Genomic DNA, 25,421 nt, shown 5'->3' with positions numbered 1-25,421 from the left:
AAGACGTCGGTGTCCCAAGTGCTCGACATTTATTCTCGACTAGACATTGGGGACCTCAATAATATAACGTCCATTCGATTTAAAAATTAATATTCGCGGTGTGTATAGACGTCGAATGTAAGGGAAGTCGACATCCAAAGCAACTTTTCACCTACCCTGCCAGGCCATTTAGGCGTCGGATGTAAGGGGGACCGACGTCTCAATGACTATCTAGACGTCAGTGTGGCGGGATCCGCGTCTAAATGGCGAAAAAAAAATGAGTTTTCACATTCTGGCGCTCCTTCGGCGTCTAATGTACGAACTGACGTGGTTTAAAGTATAGACGTCAGTTATGCACCTGTAACCGACGTCTAGACGTCGGACCCCCCATGAACCGACATCGCCGAGACCAACTTATTTACAAAATTCCACCGGTGAATTTTTTACGTTGGATATTGTGTGATCCGGCGTCTAAGGGGTGACATTAAATGTCATTTCTGCACTAGTGTGTAATCGGTTAAAACTTGCAGTTTGCCACAATTAAGCATGCACTGGTATTTGATGAATCTAACTGATTACATAAACACTGTAATCGATTACTTCATTCAGATATGCTTTGTGCAAACATGAATGTGCATATCACAACTCATGTATAACCACAATAAGTATGCAAACCAAACAGTTCAAGCACACACAAAAATGTAAAAGCAGCTTTGCATATTAAAACGTTTTTGTTGTTGTGGAAGTAACTTATTGAAACATTTCTATTGTTGTCATCATCAAAAACACACAAGAGTTTGGGTTTAGCTTTCACATAGCTCCCCCTATCAACAAAAGCAGTCTACATAGCTCTCCTATCAACAAAAGCAGTCTAAACACTCGCATGTGTTTCTCTCTTAATCTCTTACAATAATAAGCAATATGAAAATGAAGTTTGAGAGTATCTTTTTCTCTTTTTCTCTTCTCTTATATTTTCTTTAGCTTAGATGTATTCTTTTTCTCGAACTCTTTCTCTTCTTCTTTTCAGGATGAATATATCATTGTAAGTTCTTCTTTCTTAAGATATTTTCTTAAGCTATCTCGTGATTTTTTTCTTGAGAGATCTTCTATTTATAGGCTTCATGAATATTTGTTTGTTAGACTAAGCTTATAGTTTACAGCCTTGATACTTGTGTTTTCTCTTTCTTCTTTTCACAATCGTCGTTGGGTAAGTCAACTTTGTAAAAGTAGACATGCTTTTTTAGTCCTTTGCTTGAAGTAGGTTGTACGATCTTTTTAAACTTTTCTTTAAATAAAGAACATTATGTGAATATCTTTTTGTCTTTAACGTCTATTTTTTAATATTTGATCTGTAACATTGTGAATGCGTGTAGAATAACTCATCTACAAATATGTTTTTTCTTATCACTTTGTTGTTTTCTGATCAATAAGGAACCAGAAAAAAAAGTCACATGACACATGAGAAGGAATCCCCTATGCATGACCTCATAGTGGATGTGATACCTCCTTTTTTAACTTTTACAACAACCTCAATAAACGATACATTATTTTCAAACAATTAAGGAGCAATGAATAAGTGTCAGTATAATGCTATTACGTAGTGTATTACGTACAAGAAATTAGTGTAGGAAGAGAAAAGAAGAAGGCTATTACGTACAATCTCAAAAAATATAAAAAATATAAGCTCAAGAAAATCATAAATTTATAAGCTAAGGAAGGGTATCATGAATTAGGGCAGGGAATAATGCTTTGGAGTGCCTCTTCACTATAATTTTCTGCTTGGCAAGTGAATTACAACAACCAAATATGACAATGATAACTTTTACACAGTGACATTAAGCTGCACAAGGGATTGCCTGGGAACTACTAAACCTCCTAATTGTTCACTTAATGAGTCATCTCACATTCATATATATTCTTTTCCTACCACTTACGCAGGCCCAGTCATCCATTTTGGACACTTTTATGTCTTCTAAGAATGGCGAATATCTTTCTATGATGTACTGAACCTGTATAAAACACAAGGGCAAGGACCTCAGGCGCATAACGGAATTAAGAAGGAATATCCCCAAATAGTAACCCCAAGTAACAAAAAACACAATGAAGCATTTTGAATAAAAAATTAGATATGCTTTAATTAAATTACCTGCTCAGATAAGACACCCGAGAGACCAACAACGGCTCCAGGCTTCGCATAAGAGGTAATTTGATCGGCAAGATCCATTAAAGGATTTAAGAGTATATTTGCAATAACCACATCAAACTTAGCACAGTAAGTTTGTATCTCGTAAGTATTTTCCCTCTCCATAACTCCAAATGTCGAGTCATCTTTGCAAGATGAAGAGGTTTTGTTAGTAATCAGGTGCAGTTGCATTTTGTCTGGTCTGATGTTGTTCAGAGAAGCGTTTTGAGACGCTGATGCAATTGCTTCTGAATCTACATCAACTCCAACAGCGAAGGCAGCTCCAAACTGGTAAACCATAGGATGTCAAAGTTGGAATTGAAGAGTCAACTATAATATATAAAACGTAAACAATATCAAAAAGCTGCTACACAGATTTTGGCAGTATTTTCTAAATCTGAAAAAGAAAATACTACATGAAGATGTTGGATAATCGATGCACAATATGTCAAACAAGTTCTAGAAAAAGATGTGGTGGTATTGTTATTAAAAAGGAAGAATGGGAAAAATATCAAAGCATATTTTCTTATTCAAAATACGTGGATAACTGGATGCACATAACTTTTAGCAATACAGAATTGCATTTTTATTTCTCATTTTATGAAACAAATATTACTTCCAGTTAACGATACCCAATTTGTACGTCAAGAAGTTTCCACAGTATAAAACGATATTATTGGCTGAGAATATGGAAGATCATTCACAAGCCAAATCAATTCATATATTTAGGCTCATAGTGTCCCTGTATTCACATCTGATCTGAACATATATGCTATATGGGTTTAAAGTTAAGTAACTTCCTTCCATTTGCCATATAGCAGTTTCTAAAAATTTACAGCATAAACATTTTATTATGATGAAAATACGAGAAAACAACCAATAGTGCTGAAAACTCGCAATTTGTTAAGACTGGTCCTGTGTAGTTTAAGGTTTCGCACAGAAGCAGCAGTCAACAACTACAGCCCAAGTGAAAGGAAAAGAAAAAACAAAACGAAGAAAACCACAGTTGCAATGGACAAATGATTATGGTGTGACCCTCAGCATGTTTTCCATAATAGTTCTTTTCATTTTAGTTTGATTCTTACGTATAGTTTAACAATTGACTACCTTAAGAGCTGCAATAGCAAGAATTCCAGTTCCCGTACCATAGTCCAGAATGTGCTCCCCTCCTTTAATACAACCGTGTAAGAGTAATAGACAGAGTTTGGTAGTGGCGTGTTCCCCTGTTCCAAAGGCTAGTCCAGGGTTGACAATTATATTTGTTGCTTGAATATCCTGTGCAAAATCCAGGATTCATTATCAGAAATTTTCTTTTCAATTTTCAGCTTCACTATCTCTCATAACATTTAACTTGAAGAGGCAAAAAATATAACAAGGATATTGACAGAAGTTACCAAAACAAACAAATCAAGAGAGACCAAACGCAAATCAGCAATCATACTAAGTTTATAATGAGTCCTGGATAGAGAAAGGTTAAGATAGTCATACTGGTGGAGTACACCACTGAGGCACCACCCATAGCCATTCAGTAATTTGAACTGGATGAAGTGATTCCTGTATATAACCATAGATAAGTGAATTTGCCAAGTCATTTTCAATAATAAATATAGATTTGACAATTTTCAGCAATATCATTTCCCATTTTACACCATGCCGTACGTAAGAATTGTTGTAATTTGAGATAATATATTTAGAATCTTCCTAATTAGAGGAAATAGATACATAATCTTTTATTTTATTTTATTTTTCCTAGTTTTCCTATTTCCCTTTTTAAGAGAACTAGATTATTACAAATAGAGGATATGAGAATGTATTTTTTATGATTTGAGAATAATAAAATAAGTCTTATTTTCAATTTGGTGTCAGAGCTCCTGATCTTGGGACTCGATTCCGCTGCAACAAGTCGCACCGCCGCTGCCGCCGTTGCCGCCATTGCCGGTTGGGGTCGTTGATAGGGCAGAAAGGTGTGCCCAACACCGGTGATCACAACGCCGGAACTCGCTCCTTGAGAGGAGCCGCCACGCGCCGCCACCGTCGCTAGCGCGTGTAGCTCACGCGCCCACCTCCAGCGAGACCCACTCGCCGCTGCCGCCACAGACAGGGTCGCCGAAGCCCCCTGAGTCTATTCCTAGGGTAGGTGACGACTCATTTTGGCTGTATTTGAGTAGATCTGAGTTTTAAGTTTTTCTCTTTTTTCCTTGGTGTGAGCCGCTCACTGTCGCCGCCACAAAAGAGTCGCCAGAGCCTCCTGAGTCTGTTTTTAGGGTTGGTGACGACCTGTTTGGCCTAAATTTGAGTAGATCTGAGTTTTAAGTTCTGCTCCTTTTTTTCTCGGTGTGACTCATACGTCGTCATCGTCTTGGAGACTCCTGGTTGCGTTTTACGGGATGTCTGAAGTAAAAATTATTCCTTTGAAAGCAATGGATGAATCAATGAGTAAGCCCTTTTGATCATGTACTCTGTCCATAAAAGGTAAGATTTGCCTCAATACTGTTGATCATGTGTCTCAAGGTATTTGGATCCTTGATTCGGGTGCAGCTGATCATATGACACCTTTCAGTGTGTCCTTTGACTCATATGGTAAAAGAAATAAAGAACAACTTATTACAGTTGTGAATGGTCAGGGTATACCTATATGCGGCTCTGGGAATATAATTATGGACTCATCTATTGTATTAAAGGATGTTTTACATGTTCCTCAATTAGCTAATAGTCTTATCTCTGTGCAAAAACTCAAAGGATTTAAATTGTTCAGTAACATTTTTTCCAACTTATTGTGTTTTTCAGGAACTTGTCACGGGAAAGACAATTTTAACTGCTAAGGAGCAGAGTGGGTTGTATTTTTTAGTGTTTAATGACCAAAGCAACACAAAAATCACGAGTCAACAAGCTACATCCGAGACGTGGGCAAAATCTCAAATATGGTTACATCATCAAAGGCTTGGGCATCCTTCATTTAGTCTTATCAAGTCCTTGTTTCCACACTTGTTTACCAAAGAGTCTGTTGAGTCTTTTAAATGTGATATTTGTCAATTGTCAAAACATCATCGTGCATCTTATCCTATTAGTCACAAAAAGAGTATTTCTCCATTTGATTTAATTCACTTTGATGTTTGGGGTCCTGTCATAGATTCTATTTTCGGAGCCAAATGGTTCGTTACCTTTATTGACGATTGTACCCGTGTCACGTGGACATACCTTATGAAAAATAAATCCGAAGTTTTTCAAATTTTTGTTAATTTTTTCCATCTTGTGCAAAATCAATTTGGAAAAAATATCAAAAGAATCAGGTCTGATAATGGTACTGAATATGTGAATCATGAATTTCTCAATTTTTTGTCTCATAATGGTATTCTTCAGGAACTAACTTGTGTTAACACCCCTCAACAAAATGGGGTTGCAGAAAGAAAAAATCGTCATCTTCTTGAAATAACTAGAGTTCTTGTTTTTCAAATGTCTGTTCCAAAAAATTACTGGGGAGAAGCTGTGTTAACTGCCACATATCTCATCAACAGGTTAACCACTCCTATCTTAAATGGCATTAGTCCTATAGAGTCTCTATTGTCTTTTCTTCCTTCTTGTTCCCTACTAACGAGTCTACCTAGTCGAGTCTTTGGATGTGTTGTTTATGTTCACTCTCATCATCCTAACCGTGGTAAATTAGATCCCAGAGCTCTTAAATGTGTCTTTATTGGGTATCCTTCTAATAAAAAAGGGTACAAATCTTATCATCCTCAGAGTCGTCACGTCTTTATCACCATGGATGTCACCTTTCATGAAATACAATCCTTTTATGTCAGTCCACCACTTCAGGGGGAGAAAGCACTTGAAGTGAATGAACTCTCCTTCTTGTCATTACCATGTTTGTCTTTGCAGGATGCCCAAGACTTGAGCAATGAAGCTACCATAGTCCACAGTGAGGAAGAAGACAAATTTTTTGACAAAAAATATGAAAGAAGAGAACAACCCACTCCAACTCTCGAGCAAGAAAAATTGTCTACTCCGGAGGTGAGGATCCCTGAAGATATCAATGAGGAGGTGGTAAGTATTACTGAGGATTTACCCATTGCATTGAGAAAGGAAAGAAGATCATGTGCTAAATATCCTATTTCTCAGTATGTTTGCACTAACAATCTCTCTGATAAGCACAGAAGGTTTATTGCTGCCATTGATGCCACAAAAATTCCTACCTCAATCCAGGAGGCCATGAAACTTGAACATTGGAATCAAGCCATGAAAGAAGAGATGAATGCATTAGAAAGAAATTCAACTTGAGAGATTGTTGATAAGCCGAGAGACAAGAAGGCAGTAGGGTGTAGATGGATATTCACAGTGAAACATAAGGCAGATGGTACAATAGAAAGATATAAAGCTAGATTGGTGGCAAAAGGATATACCCAAACATATGGGATTGATTGAAGAGACATTTGCCCCAGTGGCAAAGATGAATACAGTTCGAGTTATTCTCACTTGGGCTGCCCATTTTGAATGGGACTTGTTGAATATAGTGAAAAACTATATTTGGATTAATCTCCCTTGTGTTAAATACACACAGGGTTCTGTATTTATAATAGAAGAAATATGGGCTAAGCCCAAAATACAAATGAGAAATAATAACAAACCAACTAAAAGATAAAAGATATAATATATCTAACACTCCCCCTCAAGCTGGAGCATAGAAATTGTATGAACTAAGCTTGGAATAGATGAACTCAGGGTTGAACTAGATGATTTGTCTTCAAGAGTGTAAGGCAAACATAGATGGACTAACAGCAGCTTGTGAAACTTCAACTTCAAAAGTGGATGAAGGAGAGTAGTGGTGGACAATAACAAACTGCAAGGACTGATTCCCAATCAATGATGGATGAGTGACGGGATCAAAATGTCTACTCCGGAGGTGAGGATCCCTGAAGATATCAATGAGGAGGTGGTAAGTATTACTAAGGATTTACCCGTAAGTATTACTGAGGATTTACCCATTGGATTGAGAAAGGAAAGAAGATCATGTGCTAAATATCCTATTTCTCAGTATGTTTGCACTAACAATCTCTCTGATAAGCACAGAAGTTTTATTGCTGCCATTGATGCCACAAAAATTCCTACCTCAATCCAGGAGGCCATGAAACTTGAACATTGGAATCAAGCCATGAAAGAAGAGATGAATGCATTAGAAAGAAATTCAACTTGAGAGATTGTTGATAAGCCGAGAGACAAGAAGGCAGTAGGGTGTAGATGGATAATCACAGTGAAACATAAGGCAGGTGGTACAATAGAAAGATATAAAGCTAGATTGGTGGCAAAAGGATATACCCAAACATAAGGGATTGGTTATGAGGAGACATTTGCCCCAGTGGCAAAGATGAATACAGTTCGAGTTATTCTCGCTTGGGCTGCCCATTTTGAAGTGGACTTGTTGAATATAGTGAAAAACTATATTTGGATTAATCTCCCTTGTGTTAAATACACACATAGGGTTCTCTATTTATAATAGAAGAAATATGGGCTAAGCCCAAAATACAAATGAGAAATAATAACAGACCAGCTAAAGGATAAAAGATATAATATATCTAACACTCCCCCTCAAGCTGGAGCATACAAATTGTATGAACTAAGCTTGGAATAGATGAACTCAGGGTTGAACTAGATGATTTGTCTTCAAGAGTGTAAGGCAAACATAGATGGACTAACAGCAGCTTGTGAAACTTCAACTTCAAAAGTGGATGAAGGAGAGCAGTGGTGGACAATAACAAACTGCAAGGACTGATTCCCAATCAATGATGGATGAGTGACGGGATCAAAATGTCTACTCCGGAGGTGAGGATCCCTGAAGATATCAATGAGGAGGTGGTAAGTATTACTGAGGATTTACCCATTGGATTGAGAAAGGAAAGAAGATCATGCGCTAAATATCCTATTTCTCAGCTTGTGAAACTTCAACTTCAAAAGTGGATGAAGGAGAGCAGTGGTGGACAATGACAAACTGCAAGGACTGATTCCCAATCAATGATGGATGAGTGACGGGATCAACAGTGGTAGCTGAAAGCTAAGAGCTACAAAACTGCAGGGACTACACTAAATCCTCATCAATGATGGATGGGTGACGGGATCAACAGTAGTAGCTGAAATGTAGAAAACTGCAGGGACTACACCCATATATATTTGCAGTGTCTTGGAAACGTACTCCCCCTCAGTGTGAACGGCGGAAATGTGGAATATCACAGTTGCTGGACTACTAAAACAAAACAAAATATTAAGCTACAATGCTGAAACAAAGACATCAAAGATGCAAAGATACGTTGGAGGTCCAAAATTCTTTGCTGGACAACTCCCAAGTGGTGATACTTAGCCGTGTATCACAAGAAGATCGGGCTAAACTCTAGCCCAAGAAGAACTGACGCAGTTGCGTCTGTCTGAGGCGGTAGCGACTGCAGCGGCGGCTGACTGCTATAAAACTGTAGGGAAGTGAAGAAAGTGCTCCTGTAGAGAAGGCCCAGTATCAGAGATTGGTGGGAAAATTGATTTATCTGTCACACACAAGACCAGATATTGCTTATGCAGTTAGTGTAGTGAGTCAATTTATGCATGATCCAAGAGAGAGACACATGCAAGCAGTTGACAAAATTCTCCAATACTTGAAGTCAAGTCCAGGAAAGGGGCTATTATTCAAAAGAGAAGACACATTGACTATGAAGATATATACTGATGCTGACTATGCATGTTCTATTACTGACAGAAAATCTACTTCTGGGTATTGTGTATTTCTTGGAGATAGTCTGGTAACATGGAGAAGCAAAAAGCAAGATAGAGTATCCCGTTCTAGTGCAGAAGCTGAATTTCGAGCCCTTCCTCAAAGAATGTGTGAAGGACTCTGGATGAAAATCATTTTGGATGATCTTAAAGTCAAAGTGGAGAACCCGGTGCAACTACACTGTGACAATAAGTCTGGTATGAGCATAGCCCATAATCCAGTACAGCATAACAGAACCAAACACATTGAAATTGACATACATTTCATCAAAGATAATCTTGACAGAGGCTTTGTGATTACAACTCATGTTCTACAGAACTTCAAATAGCAGATATTTATAAAAAAAGGGCTTCCTCCGGGTAGATTTCAAGATCTTGTAGGCAAATTGGGAATGATTGATATTCATTTACCAACTTGAGGGGGAGTGTTGTAATTTGAGATAATATTTTTAGAATCTTCCTAATTAGAGAAAATAGATACATAATCTTTTATTTTATTTTATTTTTCCTAGTTTACCTATTTCCCTTTTTAGGAGAACTAGATTATTACAAATAGAGGGTATGAGAATGTATTTTTATGATTTGAGAATAATAAAATAAGTCTTATTTTCAACTAGAATGTTAAGGATAGAAAACAGTACAGTGCTGGTGTGAGAAAAAACAAATAATTAGTATTCAGCAATTAGCAAAAGGTCTTTATATCAATAGTTCCTTTCCTTCTCACAGATTAAAACTTTTCAAGGAAAGCCAGTTTCGTTTACACAGGATACTTATATGATTTTTCCCTTAGTAAGCCATGGCTACAAATAATTGTTTGAGAAAACACCAAAATATGAAGACAAATTTCAACTCTTTTCAGAGTGAGAAACAAAGAAAGACATCCTTTTATGAAGAAGGCATCTTACCTCAACCTATAGGAGAAGAATTACTAAGGAGACAACAGAGATGTGGAATTAACGCAATAAATATATATTTCATCTTTAATGGAATTTGCACATGCATTAGATTTGATCTCTTCGGTAGCACGACAAGAAAAACAAATGACTATATAAAACAAAAAAGTAAAAGAAGAAAAGATTGACCTGAGATCTCTTCATCCAGTCATCCTCCTCATAAATTTTAACTTCATATCTAGGTATCTCCTTCAAGCCAATAGAATCAGCTGCATGTAAAATGCTGATATTTATATCCTCAACTTCAGGAAATATTGAACTAATGCAAATCTGCAGGAAATATTTCATCAATACGAGTGAGCAACAGCTTAGTGTCAAAATGGAATTTATAATTTTTAGAAAGATTACGGTTGGAGATTTAATTTCTTAGCATGTGATAAACAACCTAGTGTATAACCAAGATATTTTTTGGGGTATGGCAATCTTTAGGAAAAGATCTACATGGAACAATCTCATAGGTTTGTAGCTCAAGGGAAGTTTCCCAAGACATGTACGTCATCTTTGCAAATCTATACATGGTCTCAAACAATCTCCAAAGCCTGACTTTTCAAATTTAGCACTGCAGTTTAGAAATTTGGCACAATTAAGAGTGAGATTGACGCCTTGGTCTTATATTACCAATTGGCTGTTGGTCTTATATCACCGATTGGCTGCAAGATGCATTTATTCAATGGATATTATTGATGACATTGTCATTGAAATAATGATTAAAGAGTTTTTCTATTGTTGTGAATTGTGTGTTTAATGACACAAGTACATCCAAAGTATAATTTAGAGAAACCTAATAATGACTAATAATAGAGAATATCCAAGGAACCTAAATTCTATATCAGATTATGTTAGACAATTAAAGGTTTATGTAAGGAGGAATAAGAGGGGAGAAAACTAGAGGCGGGAAAGGAGGTTAGTTTGTTAGAAGAGAGAGAGAGTATAAATAATAAACAGAATGGGGGAGAGAGGGGATATCAGATATTTTTTGCCTTTTGGGTAGAGACTGGACCTATTTTCCAGTGGAGGAAGGGAGGCTTCGTTGGGGGATACTTACATGTATTTTCTTCTTTCGATACATTACAGTGTTAATAAAATACATACATATACTATCATATTCTGCTGTTTGAGAGTTGTGTGAGAATAAAGTGATTTGTTTTGGTTCCCTGAGTAAAGGAACCTAACAACTTTGGTCCGACCTGCCGGATCTGTTTTGGAGGGAAGAATAGCGAGGAGGAGCGGTAGCGAAGAAGAATGGAAGGACGAATGGTGACGATGGAGTCGACAATGGAGGAATTAAAGGCGGAGGTGCGAGCGATGACTCTCGCGTTCCAACGAGCCTCAAGACGACGCTCCAAGAACCATGATCGAAGCTCCGAAGGAAGTCGTGATTCCGTCAATGCCGAGCGCGAGCGATAACCAGCGGAGAGCTCGAAGGATGAATCGGAAAACGATTGAGGCGAAGTACAATGTAGTTTGATGAAGCGCGTTGAGCTACCAACTTTTGAAGGTACTGACCCCACAGGTTGGATCACAAAGGCTGAGAAGTTCTTCGACATTCAGGAAGTGACGGAGAAGGAGAAGATGAAGCTGGTTTTATATGTATGGAGGGAGGCGCTAACTACTGGTTCCGCTTCTGGCGGAAGAAAACCAGACACCCAACTTGGAAGTTGTTTATAGAGGCACTGACGAGGAGGTTCGGCTGACTGAACCGGAGCACCGTTTTTTAGAAGCTGGCGGTCGTGCGACAGAGAGGGAGCGTCGACGAGTATATCAGGAATTTGAAATACTCGTGGCACAAGCAACCGGAGTAACTGAAGAGAAACTACTGGGATATTTTTTTGCTGGGTTGCACGAGGGATTGCGAAACTTGGTAAGGCCGCACGAACCACGTGATCTGTTGATGGCGATGGAACGAGCCCGAGATGCGGAACAAGCTAGGATTATGACGCGAGGTGTGATGATTTTGGCTGCGGAAGACAAAGAAGAGGAGGTAGAACAGGGTCCCGAAATTGAACAAAAGACCATGGAGTTATCTATATTCTCTGCAGGTGGTTTAAGACAGTCTAAAACAATGAAACTGCAAGGTTGGCTGCAAGGAAGAAAGGTATTGGTGTTGATTAACAATGGGGTGAGTCAACTTTATTTCCACCAGATTGGTAGAGGAGTTGGGGCTGAAAAGTGCGGATACACCCCCTTATAATGTATGTTTAGGTGATGAGTAGAAAAAAAATGACTAGGGGGTGCTGTATAGGAGTTCCGATGGAGTTGGAGGGATTAAAAGTCAAAGATAAACTTTATCTCTTTGAGTTGGGAGGTGCGGATGTGATATTAGGAGTTACCTAGTTGGCATCCCTAGGAGAAATTAAAGTAGATTGGAGGCAACTTAGCATGAAGATTGAGTAGGAAGGGAAAGAGGTGGAGATCAAGTGGGATCCCACTTTGACAAGAAGGGTTGTTACTCCAAAGGCACTCCTAAAGGACAGAGAGATTGAAACCATGACTCTGGTTTGGAGCTTGAGCCAAGTTGAAGTGATGGAGGGGGAGACAGAAGAGAGTGGCTTAACTCCCAATGAAGAGATAGGATTGAAGCAAATTTTGGGGGATTTTGAGGGAATATCTAGAGACCCTGCGGCGGCTGAAACTTTTCTTCCTTTCACGACTGAACGACATATGCATGTCAATGACAGAACGTGAAGGTGGAAGAATTGGTGAGAACCAATCCGTACAGGGACAAATCTGAATCCCATAACTTCGAAAGAGTCAATTCAGCAGGCAGTCTCAAAGAACAACTCTCAGTGAGCTGTTATAACAAAGCATTGACGGTGAAAAGAGCCTTTCACATTAGTGATGGTAGAAACCAAAAAAACACCAAATATCGAAGACACTTTGGAGGTCCTAAGTTCTCTACTGGACTACTCCCAAATGGTGATACTTACACTATATCACAAAAGTAGGGGCTAAACTCTAGCCCAAGAAGAAAATTATCGTAGGGGCTGAAAAATATTTTCCCTCACGACAAACAGGGGAAACTCTTGATAAAAGAAAATGCGGCAACAGCGACAAACTACAGAGGTTGCAACAACTGACTACGGTGACGGCGACTGACTGCGCCAACAGCTGACTGCCCTACGTCGACTGTGGTAGCAGCGGAACGAAGCACTGTTGCTTGAGAAACAGAAACAAAGTGAGAACCCATTGGTGATCGGGGGAGGAAAGGTCATGTTCATTTGGTGGAGGCATAAACCAGAACGCACACACCAAACCAGAACAAAGAAACAAGAGGGAGGTCCGGCGATGCAGAAGCGTGCAGTGAGCAACAAGAGTGACGGTGACGGCAGAGGCAGAGGCAGCGGCCTTCTTCTGAGGAGCCTTCTTCTTGCTAGCGTCCAACACCATCCTTAATCGCTAATCGAAGACGAATTAAGAATATCGGAAAGGAGAGTCGAAAATAGATCTAAAATACGACCTAGGGTTTTGCGGAACAAAGGGAAATAAAAACCGAACCCGAGAGAAAGCTTAAGGTTCGAGGTTTGGGTTTTTGAAGGAGGTAGTTGTGGAGACAACGAAGATGATAGCAATGGCTGCTATGGAGGGTCAGAACAGAAAGGAGGAGGTCCAACGAGTCGACCGGAAGCAGCGCGGTGTGATTCCGACACCGGGACAGCGGCACGTGACAAACACACACAAGATTTGATGGAGAGAGGAGGCCCGTGATGGTGCGTGCAGAGGATTATGAGACGGCGACCACCAGGGTTAGGTCGCGCTCGAAGAGACGATCCAGATTCGCTGGTCACCGGTCGAAACTACGACGGTGGCCGGCGACGGACGATGATCACCAACGGATAGCGGCGGTGCACAGCGGAGTAAGCAGCGAAGGCAGTGGCCTTTCTTGGATTCTTCGAAGAAGAGACTTTCGGTCTCTTTGATTCAACTGGAAGCCAATAAGAATGTCAAAAAGTGCCAAAATTGATTGGGCATCAACAGATCTAAAGCACTAGTTTCAGTTACTGGTCCAAAAGGGAATGCTTTCGAATCCCACTCTGATCATACTCAAACAAACTCTGTATTTGGTAATAGTTTAGGGGGGCGCTAGCGGCCATGGCGACCGACCGCCGGCAGACAGTAAAGACAGCGGAAGCGGATCAGACAAGCTCTGATACCAAGTGGAAAATAAGATTGATTTATTATTCTCAATCATAAAAAATACATTCTGATACTTTCTATTTGTAATAATCTAATGGTTTAATAGCCTATTTTGTCTCCAGTTTTTCTGAATAATGTCAATTCAGTCTCTCATTTTAAAAGTTTCTGAAATTGGTTCTCACTTAATAAATTTTGCGTCAACGTCATCCCTTCCGTTAAATACGCACAAACGGCGTTAGCTTTTTCTTTCTCTCCTCTGAATTCCTCTGAACACAACAACTTTTTCTATTTATTAAATACATTTTAAATTTAAAAATCAAATTGTATTGGTCATCATACTGTTATCAGTTTAATATGAAAAACTACTTTTTATAAGTATTGTTGTTTTGACAACCCGTTGGTGGTGTAAAAAAAAATATTTTTCTTTTTTAAATATGAAAAAAGTTAAAAACTAAAATATAAGAAAAATATATTATTTTTTTCAACTATTAAATCATTAACGGTAAAAATCTTAAACTTTTTCAGTTGTCTAACATGGAATAAAATTAAAAAATATATATATACAGTAGCCATAAATATTCAAATACTTATTTATGTAAATATAAAGGTTGATTAAACTAACAAATACAAAAATTATACTATAAATATGTTTGAACAAGCTTTTCTATAAATACTTGTAGGATAAAAGAGTAATATTATCTTTTATATAAAATATTTTACAAAACGATTTTATTATTTTAAATTCTTTTAGGTTATGTATAAACTAGGTTTATTTAATAAAAGCTATTTTTATTTTCTCCTTTAGAAGTATTATTTAATGAAAATGCTTATCCAAACATATTTCATACGATACTAAGCTCTCATTTGTAAGAACTAGCTTAAATATAAGTTTTACTCTAAAAACAGTATAACTCTAAGGTAGGTCATTAATTTGACTTAAAATTAAGTCAAACACAATTTCATGATGTTAAAATCAATTTAAATTATTTATATTTTTCATATATGAAATGCAAACTATACTTAAATCATTAAACACATATAAATAATTTTTGTTAGAATAATATACCATTAAATACTTCAATAAATTACTTAAGGTTGTTTTAACTTAACCATATCATTTAATTTTAAAACTGAGTTATAGAATTGTGTTACATATTGAAAAGAAAAAGTTATTGTTGACAATAGTGTTAAGTATTAAATATTCAAATCTAATGTTACTCATAGTAAATAATATTTATGCTCTATAAGAAAAAACAAATATGATTATGATTTTGAAAAGACTAAAATTAAGTTTTAAGTAAATTATAAATTTGATCATTTTAATTGAGTTGTTATTGAATAACAGAATATTTTAGACAAAGAAATCTTTAAACATTTAATAAAATTAAAAACTAAATTAAAAATATTTTAAATTTGTGATACTTAAAACTTAATTAAATATTTTTAAAAAGTCAAATTAAGTTTAATATAAAATTAAGAAAGATACAATATTTTTCTAACAAAAACTCTATACGATTCAATAACTCCTATTGATCAGAGAATAATTTGATTTTTAAATTTAAAATGTGTTTAACAAATAGAAAAAACTGTTGTGTTTAGAGCAATTCAGAGGAGCAGAAGAGAGAGAAAAAAGCTAACACCGTTTGTGTGTATTTAATGGAAGACACAATATTGACGCAAAATTTACTAAATGAGGACCAATTTCACACACTTTTAAAACGATGGACTGAATTGACATTATTCAGCAAAACTGGGGACAAAATAGGCTATTAAACCTAATCTAATTCTCCTAAAAAGGGAAATAGGGAAACTAGAAAAGTAAAATAAAGGAAAATAGAGAAACTAGGAAAGTAAAATAAAATAAAGATTATATATCTATTTCCTCTAATTAGGAAGATTCTAAAGATATTATCTCAAATTACAACATTATGTCTTCCTATATAGTTTGCAGAATATGCAATGGTGTTAGCAAACTGAGGAAGCCAAATACTTGTGTTGTTTGAAGTACCTGAAAAACACTAGAAGGAAGGTTGAATAGTGTTAATGGAAAACTTTTCGCAACCCTTCCGATACACATTATCGAGCTCTGAAATTTTCTTTTAAAAGCTTAGACGCTCGACTTGACAAATATGAATAAACGATAGTAGTTTTTGTCGTGCTATTCAGAACATATCATGCAGTGTTTTGTAAGAACTTCCTTTATGAAAATGATTGTTTAGCTTAGAAGATTCTTGTGTTTAGAAGTAAAGCAGAACTGAAGGTTTTAGTACTCGACAAGCCTATCCGAGATTTCCTTTTAGTATTCGCACTACTCCTTGTACTCAGCAACCCTAGCCGAGATTTCTTTTGAGTATTTGAACCACTCTTGGTACTTAGCAACCTTGCTAAAATTCCTTAACTCAAATTGAGTTTAGTTGTAAGTTTTTAATTCTCTTTAGAATTGCAATCAACGATTGCTTACAAATTGTTCAGACTATATCTCTTGTAGAAAGGATGTGATTAAAATACAAAGCACCCTAAGCACTCACAGGTGTTTCGCTCTTTTCTCTTATAACAGTAAGTAATACAACAATGAAGCTTAAGAGTATTTCTTTTCTCTTTTGCTCTTCTCTTCTCTTCTCTTTTTTCTTTTCTTCAGCTCGATGTATTATTTTTCTTGAGCTCTTTCTTTTCTTCTCTCTTGAGTACTTGTAGGATGGATGTTTCGTTGTAAGCTTCTCACTTGACTATCCTCTTAAGCTATCCTCTTAATTTTCCTTTCGAAAGTTCTTCTATTTAAAGGCTTCATGAATATTTGTCCGTTAGACTGAGCTTTTAGCCTTGATATTCGTGCTTTCTCTTTCTTCGTTGTACAACAACCATTGGGTAAATCAACTTGTTAGAGTATGCATGCTTTTTCAGTACTTTGCTTTAAGTAGGTTGTACATTTTTTTAGATATGGCTTCAAGTGAAGAACATTCTGTGAATATCTCCTTTGTCTCTAACGTCCACTTTTTATATTTGATCTGTAGCTTTGTGGATTCGTGTAGAATAACTTATCTACAAAGAGTAGTACAATTGTGCATGCAACATATATGTTTTTTCTTATCACTTTTGTTGTTTTTGAACGTTGAGCATTTAATGTCATTTAATGTTTGCTCAGTACAACAAAGTGCTTTGTATAGAGACCAAGTGTTGTATAGAAACTTCATCATTGGACGAAGTATTGTTTAAAGAAGGGAAATTGTGTGTGCCCCAAGGATCACATGGAAAACTCCTCATGAAGGAGTCACATGAGGGAGGTCTCATGGATCACTTTGAAGTTGATAAAACTCTAAATATTCTTCAAGAAAGATTCTATTGGCCCCATCTAAGAAAAGAGGTTCAAAGGTTTTGTCATCAATGCATCACATGCTTGCAAGCCAAGGCTAAATCTATGCCTCATGGCTTGTACACTCATCTCCCCATTGCCTCCTCTCCATGGGAAGACATTAGTATGGATTTCATCCTTGGTCTTCCAAGAACTCAAAGGGGATTTGACTCTATTTTTGTGGTTGTGGATAGGTTTAGCAAAATGGCATATTTCATTCCATGCCACAACGTAGATGACGCGAGTTATATAGCCAAGCTCTTCTTTAGAGATGTGGTGAAACTCCACGGCTTGCCTAAGACCATCGTGTCCGATAGAGACACCAAATTTCTTAGCCACTTTTGGAAAACCCTTTGGTCTAGGTTTGGAAATAAGCTCCTTTTCTCCACCTCTAACCACCCTCAAACGGATGGTCAAACCGAAGTTGTTAATAGGACTTTAGGAACCATGTTGAGGGCTTTTTAAAAGGGCAACCACAAGTCTTAGGATGAATATTTCCCACACATTGAGTTCGCATACAATAGGGTGGTGCACAAGACCACCAAGATGAGGTTGTATATGGTTTCAACCAAGGTTGTCAAACTCGAGAGTTTACATAAACTCATAAGAGTCCAGTAAACTCGACTCGTAAACTCGAATCGTAAACTCGTAAGAGTTTACTTTTTTGAAAAAAAATATAAATAACATCTAATTCAAATGAAATAACAAAATTATATAAATTTAAATACATAGTTTTATAGAAATATTACTCCTAGAAATATTGTAAAACATAAATTAGAAAAAAAAATTAACAGTGTTTATTTTTGAAAAAAATAAAAGGAATAGTGCTTGTAAAATGGTGCACTGCTTGTAAAACAAAATATTTTTAAAATATGTGTTGTAGTAGTGTAGAATAAAATATCATTAAAATATATGTTGCAGTGCTATGAATGAACCCAACATAAAATCATTAAAAAATAGATATGTTGCAGTTCCGTGCCATAAACTTAACATAAAATTATTAAAAAAATATATGTTGCAGAGCGTCAAGGCCATAAACCCAACATAAAATGTTTAAAATATCTGTTGCAGTGTCAGTGCTATAAACCACTAAAACTTAATGAACCCAACCGAGAGTTTGCACTTACAGACGACGCAAATGGCAGGAACGAAACCGAGATCGAAGGAGGAGATCGATGGCGAGACGGAGGCCGAGTTCGAACGTCGAGATGGACGGCGCGACGGAGGGCGAGATTGAACAACGAGATAAAAGGAGAGAGTGCGAGAACGAAGATGAACAGTGAAAACGAAGATGAACAGTGAGTGAATCTTTTAGAAAACCTAATCTGGTGAGTCCTAAAAACGTAGTCATTTTGTGTTTTCAAAATTTCTTCCCAAACTCGCAAAATCGGAACCAAACTCGCGATTTTAAGCGAGTTTAGCGAGTCTACCACCGATTCCACCGATCCTACTCTGAAAACAAGTTTGCTTACGAGTTAACTCGAAAGCACTGTGTGAACTCGTAAACTCGACCGAGTTAACGAGTTAACTCGCGAGTTCAATAACCATGGTTTCAACCCTCTCACCCCCACCTTATACCTCTCCTTACTCTAGTGATTTCATTCATAAGGAAGGGGTATCTAGGTCTGAATTTGTTAAAAAGATTCACGAAAAGTTAAATCACAAATTCAACAACAAACCGAGAGGTATACCAAATACAACAAAAAAAGGAAGAGAAAGTTGGTTTAAGAGGAAAGGGATTGGGTTTGGCTCCACTTGAGCAAATATGATTTCCAAAACAAAGGAGATCCAAACTCAATTCTTGTGGTGATGGACCCTTTAGAGTGCTCCAAAGGATTAATAACAATGCTTATAGGTTAAAGTTGCCAAATGAGTATGATGTGAGTGCTACTTTAAATATTTGTGATCTAACCCCTTTTGTAGTTGATTTGGAAGAATAACGTCTTGATTTGAGGTCAAATCCTTTTCAAGAGGGAGGGGATGATGGAAAATTCATAGCTAAGAGTTCAACCACTAGAAGTATGGCAGAGCTCCTCCAAGAAGAACCATCTGAGGGAGAAATAAAGGTTTGCTTCACTTGGGCCATCATGGAAGAAGTAGTGTAGGATTTAGGAATTATATTCGGCCATGTAGTGTAGGTTTGATTAAGGCTTGTATTAAGGCCTAAGTAGCATAAGATTTTCCTTAAATTAGATATCCAAACCAAGTGGAAAGTGTTTGTCATGTGTCATGCTTCCATCAGAGAGGATTTGCATTTTAGAAGTGGCCACATGACACCTTAGGAGTGGAGAGGATTTCTTTTTGGTAGTAACCACATGTCCCTCAAGCATTGGAGAGGATTTGTGACACATGTCTCCCTCCTAATGGTGGACAATATTTGGCCATTAGCATGCATGGTGGCTAGGTTTTGCTTTTAGTTTTTCAAAGATGCTTTTAGGGTTAGAAGGAGACACCCTTGGCCTATAAATTGAGGTGTCTCCACCCTTGTATTTCATCTTGGATTTAAGTAATGTTATGTTGCCAAATTGTAGCCATACACTTCCTTGATTAAGACTAGAACAATCCTAGAGGCCCTTCTAGTCACCTACCTCATGGAGCTGACATAACCTCTCCTTGAACCATCAAACTACACACCATCTTCACCATATCACTCAAAGATGTGAGGTTACCATCTCACCACCACCATTTGTGTAACCAAACCACCTCCCCCAACTCATTTCCGCAACCATCTTCTAAGTTTTGGCCCAACCTAGCTCAAGGAGATTGTTATCATTTCTTCCAAAAGGAGTGACAAGTTTTGAAAGCTCTAAGAGACATAAGAAGTATGGGTTCCACTAATTGCCATAACAGGGCACACAACTGGAAATCTGCTTGTTTCCACTGATCAACTTACATGGCTTCCTTCTTGCTCAAGGTGATCATAATGACCTTGGCCAAGAAACCACATTTCAATGGTAGCAGACCAAGATAGGTATTTTTTATCATTTAACTTCTCAGAAGTGATTGAGGGACTTCAAAAAAATGAAATGGCACTTCTAGATGCCATTTCTAATTAAGGGTTAAAGAACCAGCCAAGAAAAACCGAAAATCTCTAGGTGACTTTCGAAAGGGTTGCTTCTGGACGTTATCAAAACAAAGTTCTGCGAGGCAGAACAGAGAGAGGAGAGTCTGACGACAGCTATGGAGGTGGTGCAGTGGTGGTCCTGCAAGTAGAAGGTCGCGCGTGAGCAACACACACCTGTGTGTGGTGCACAAAGATGATGTGTGTGGCAGCTTGTGGAGGAGAACTGGACTCCGACACTTACGGGGTTGGTCATCGCGGAGAGAGACAAACCAGATCCGGTGGTCACGGACGAAACTGTGACGGTGGCCGACAACGGACGGTGGCAGACAATGGCGGACAGTGGCAGATGGCGTCGAAACGATAGAGGACAGAGGTTGATGATGTTGGATGGTGGCAAACTGTAGTGGACAACTGCAGATAATGGTAAAATAGTGTCGGACAATGGTGGACAACGACAAGTGGCGTCAAACAATTGCAAACAACAACTATAAGTGTCAACAGAGGAGACTAGATAGAAACCAGAGTGGGATCCCGCTTTGAAACCAACTTGAGATTGAAACTGTAAAATATATTTCTTGAGGGCTTCCCTCTCACTTTCATCTATTTATAATAAAGTTCTGATACAAAAATACATGGAAGATTAAGGGTCTGCCCTAGACACTTAGGTGTAGACCTAGGTACTACTATAGATACTACACAAAAAGACTAGTACCCTTAGGTAGGCTTAATGATGATACATAGGTGCAATTATTCTAACATAAGTAGCTTTTTTATACATAATGTGAGATTCCTAACACAATCATAAACATAATTACAATTAAGTTGGAAATGAAACAAATAAAACAAACAAATTTAATACCTCTAAAGCACGCAACAAAAATTAAAAGGAAAGAAAATTAAAATAAGAAATTCACTATAACAAAAATCAGCAAGTTTACCTCATCCGTACTTTGAGATACATCATCTTGATCCATGCTAACCGAACTTGCACCAAAGCTTAAGAGGGCTTCAGAAAGCATATCCTTGATAGCACAAAGTGTAAGGGCGGTCAACCATATTGGCAAGACAAGAGAAAATTTATGAAAAATTATGTTCAAAATTAACCTACATATGTTATTGAAGTCTAGTGGACACTTCCTTCCTGATAGACCACAAATACATTGTAGCTTCCCAGTCCAATCCAAATTAGTCATTCATATATCAATTTAGTGGGATTCAGTAAAAATAAATAAATCTTATCAGCTTATCAGCTTATCAACGTCCAGAATTGTTGGGAAATCCTATACCGTTTGCCTCAATTCTTGAGCACATACAACTTTTATACTATCCATCTCGAAAGGGAGAGTTATAATTATAGAAATAAAACGCAAATCCTTTATAATCAGGAATATCTATATCATACCTTTTTATTTAATCTTATATTATATCTTTATTGTCTAAAGATTCCAAATTTTCTCTATTTAATATATTGAATCTATTTTCTAAATATAAATAAAGTGGACATGTAGTTTAACAATACTTGATTAAGTCTGATTTAATAAAAATTTTCGTAAAGACTCTAGCATAGAGAAAATAAAAAGGATAATTAAAACAAATTACAATCATAAGTTAGTAAATGGTCATTAGGTCCGTGATGTGTAAATCAGTGACAATTTAATCTTAATAAAACTAATATTCTAACATGCGTAAATAGTGGGATCATTGGTCATTAAATTGCAATGTTCAAGAACCACTTCGGCACATCATATATTTTAAGGATCAATTTGCCTAAGTTTTAAAGGTTACGAATCAATTCATACTTTGTACACGTTAAAAGATTAATACTCAGATTTGTGGTTCTCAATGACTAAATAGTTACAGGTTTACATGTTTAAGGACTAAATTGATCCTTTAAATCTAAACTAAAATTAGCTTAGACATAAATTAAAATTTAACTTTTAAAGAAACCAATACAGCAGAGTTTCTAAAATTACTTTTAACTCAAAAAAATATTTTATTATTCCAATGATGTTATACAAACAATGACTTACAGTGTTGAAAGAGAAAAGGAACAAACTAAACTGAAAAAGAAGCTTACTGCACTGTCTTTGGGGCAGTGAATCAGAACGGAAGTATAAGGAGCCGGTGGAGTCAACGACGTGTCCCATATAGTTGGGGAAGAAGAAGCTGCGGAAAACTTCGCATTCGTAACTGCGGAACGAAAATTGACACGGAAATGGGGAAGCCATTGGTACCTAACATTTTTGTGATGGATGGAGAGAAAGGGAACGACGGATGAGTAGTGTATGAGGCGGCGGGAAAGGGTGGGAGAATGAGCACCGACTATGCATGTTAACTGTTTGAGGAAATGCCATGCTGCCATTTCCTTGTCCCAAAGGAAACCTTTCACGCCTATTAAAAGAGTGCATCAAATTGCTGATAACAGTAGCACTAAATATACGCGCCTATTGCTTGGAGTAATTCATTTTACTTTTATTTCAAATTGGTATTTATGTGCCTATTTTCCTGGAAAACAAATTATATAATTTTAAATTTAAAATGTAAAATAATGGAAATGATATTAAAACTAAACTAAAATTTGTATTTATAATTAAAAAAAAGTTAAAATTGGGAAGATAAAAATAAAATTAAAAGGGAATTTAAGGAAAAAAAATTAATTACATTTTTTTAAAATACTATGGTGATGTTATGTTTCACATCCCCAAACAAAATATAGCCATTTAACAACTTATAATTGACAACTTAAATTATTTACCAACTTAAAATTCATTTAGTCATTTAAATAATAATATTTTGATTAGATTTGTTTTATTGTATTTTATTTTAAAATAGATAGTAAAATGGCTGTAAGTTTTGTAAGGCTGTGCAAGTATTATTTTCTTTACACCCAGAATGCATTCATCGCCTTCCACTACACCCAGAATCTAGTCCCTCATTTTTTATGCCAAATAAATGCATCCGAATAAGGTTATTTTTGACTTTGTGCATAATCTGAATAGTATTTCCTCACAAATCTCATATATAAGTGAATGTTTCTCACTTAAATCATAGCTCACAAATCAAATCATTTCCCAACCACCGAAACAGTGAGCTCACACAATCGCAAATCCATCCTTATATTAGCGTGTACAGTGTGGCACTTTGTAACATTCCAAAATATAGTAATTATCATAAATCAGAATTAATTACAATTAACAGTAAATCAATTCAATTTTTATATAATCAGAGTTCAAAAGCCGAATGGCTTAAGGTGCAGAATTACAATAGACAAAACTGAATCAGTGAAAACTAATAACGAACAGTTTTACAAAATAAAATAACCGAACGTATAAACCAAAAACGGACGTCCTAAACTAGAAAGAAAATACGGACGTCCTACTGCTCCGCTTTCACTTCCACTTCAACTAAGTTTTCTTCTTCAATAACGTCCTCCAGAGTAGCCTCGCCTTCTGCTCACATCCACAACGGATGATCATTGCAAGACAAGACGAACGTACACATACCATGGACAACACAAGGAAAACGAAAGGGTAAGCTTATATAATTTAATTTATAATTCAACACATACAATGAACATATCATTCCACTCAAGCACATAGTTTAACATATAACATCATGTAACATCTATAAATATATCTATATATATAAGACGACCGTCCGGACTGTATGATCTGTGTAGCTACAGGCGTCCTTGCACCCGAGTGGTGTAGTAACTGGGATACACTCAACAGCTGCCACTCGAGGTTAGTCCGTTCTTACGTCGCCCATGTTAACTTATGGACTAAGGACCTCCTGCCATTCCCACACATGAACTACTCTCCTCTACTTGAAGATGAGTATCACGGAATATCAGGATGGACCAAGCCAGCATTAGCAATGCCCACAGTCATACTTTACCAATTCCAATAATTAACATATATGAGTACGTTCCTCCCTGGAACGCTCGTTCAGATCCAATATCGTACAATCATTTAATATAGTGTTCAAACACCTTAACCTTTCATATTTACCACATTTTCATTCTATGTTCCACTCTCTTAAAAAGACGAACGTTCAACTTTCTGAAGGAAGAGGACGAACGTTCAAAACCAGATTTAGAAGAACCCATTAACAATCAGAACGACTCCAGAATAATAAGACCATTTTCAGAATATTTTAAGTACCGAGAGGTCAGGTTGACTCTACTGGACGAAGATACATCAAGAAGAATACTTAACTACATTGGGAACTTTTTGTTTAAAATGGGACGACTGCCAGTCAATGACCGAACGCGCCAATATACAATTACTAGCCATTTAGGACGAACGCTTTTTACGTTCGTTAAGAAATCAATTATAAGGACGAGCGTTCAATCTAAGACCGAACGCTTCATTAATGCGAACGCTAGGTAGATGACCGAGCCCCAATCATGACGAACGCTTGGTATAAGACCGAGCGCTATTTAGGACGAACGCTTCGGTATAAGACCGAACGATATTTAGGACGAACGTTCAGTATAAGACCGAACGATATTTAGGACGAACGTTCAGTATAAGACCGAACGCTACTTAATGCAATATTATTAAATTTAAGGCGTACGACAACTCTATGTGGAGCCGAACGCTCAAACATAGTAATTCAAATAAAGACGCTCGTTCTCAAACCGAACCCTTCCCAAATGAAAGAATTCAACTCTAAGTTTTTTTTTCAGGGAAACCGAACGGTGTAAGACCATTCGATGACGATCGTAATTTATCATAGGGAATTTATCAGATCCAGATTTTCAACTAAGTTAACTCACTATTTCTCATGTGATTCTTACTTCGTAATTTTCATATCCAGGATTAATTCTCATACTATACAGATTTCATCAAATTAATAAATTCAACAATACTATAGTCATACATCTTTCATACGAATCCGATTCAACATGCATTTCAACCAACAGAAAATATATTCATACAGCACAACAGGATTCGTTCATGCAGATCCAGAACAGCACATATACATATATTTCATACAAACAACCCATAT

At 36.9% G+C, this 25,421-nt stretch overlaps 1 protein-coding gene across 1 annotated transcript; it reads right to left on the bottom strand.

Annotated features, from left to right (window-relative positions):
* Positions 1 to 1,633: 1,633 nt before the first annotated feature.
* LOC124831224 (ribosomal protein L11 methyltransferase-like protein) lies at positions 1,634 to 22,821 on the bottom strand. The gene is given in 8 exon segments (XM_047305142.2): positions 1,634 to 1,893; positions 1,896 to 1,988; positions 2,126 to 2,449; positions 3,269 to 3,436; positions 3,650 to 3,715; positions 9,991 to 10,131; positions 21,347 to 21,430; positions 22,486 to 22,821. Coding segments are annotated over 8 exon segments (1,188 nt in total). The 5' UTR covers positions 22,771 to 22,821; the 3' UTR covers positions 1,634 to 1,866.
* Between the last annotated feature and the right edge of the window lie 2,600 nt (positions 22,822 to 25,421).

The sequence above is a fragment of the Vigna umbellata genome, chromosome 9 (assembly GCF_029865625.1).
Source record: "Vigna umbellata cultivar VRB3 chromosome 9, Vumbellata_1.0, whole genome shotgun sequence".
Classification (NCBI taxonomy): Eukaryota; Viridiplantae; Streptophyta; class Magnoliopsida; order Fabales; family Fabaceae; genus Vigna; species Vigna umbellata.
Note: the sequence above shows the minus strand (reverse complement) of the source record. Positions and strands in the feature narration are given on the sequence as shown.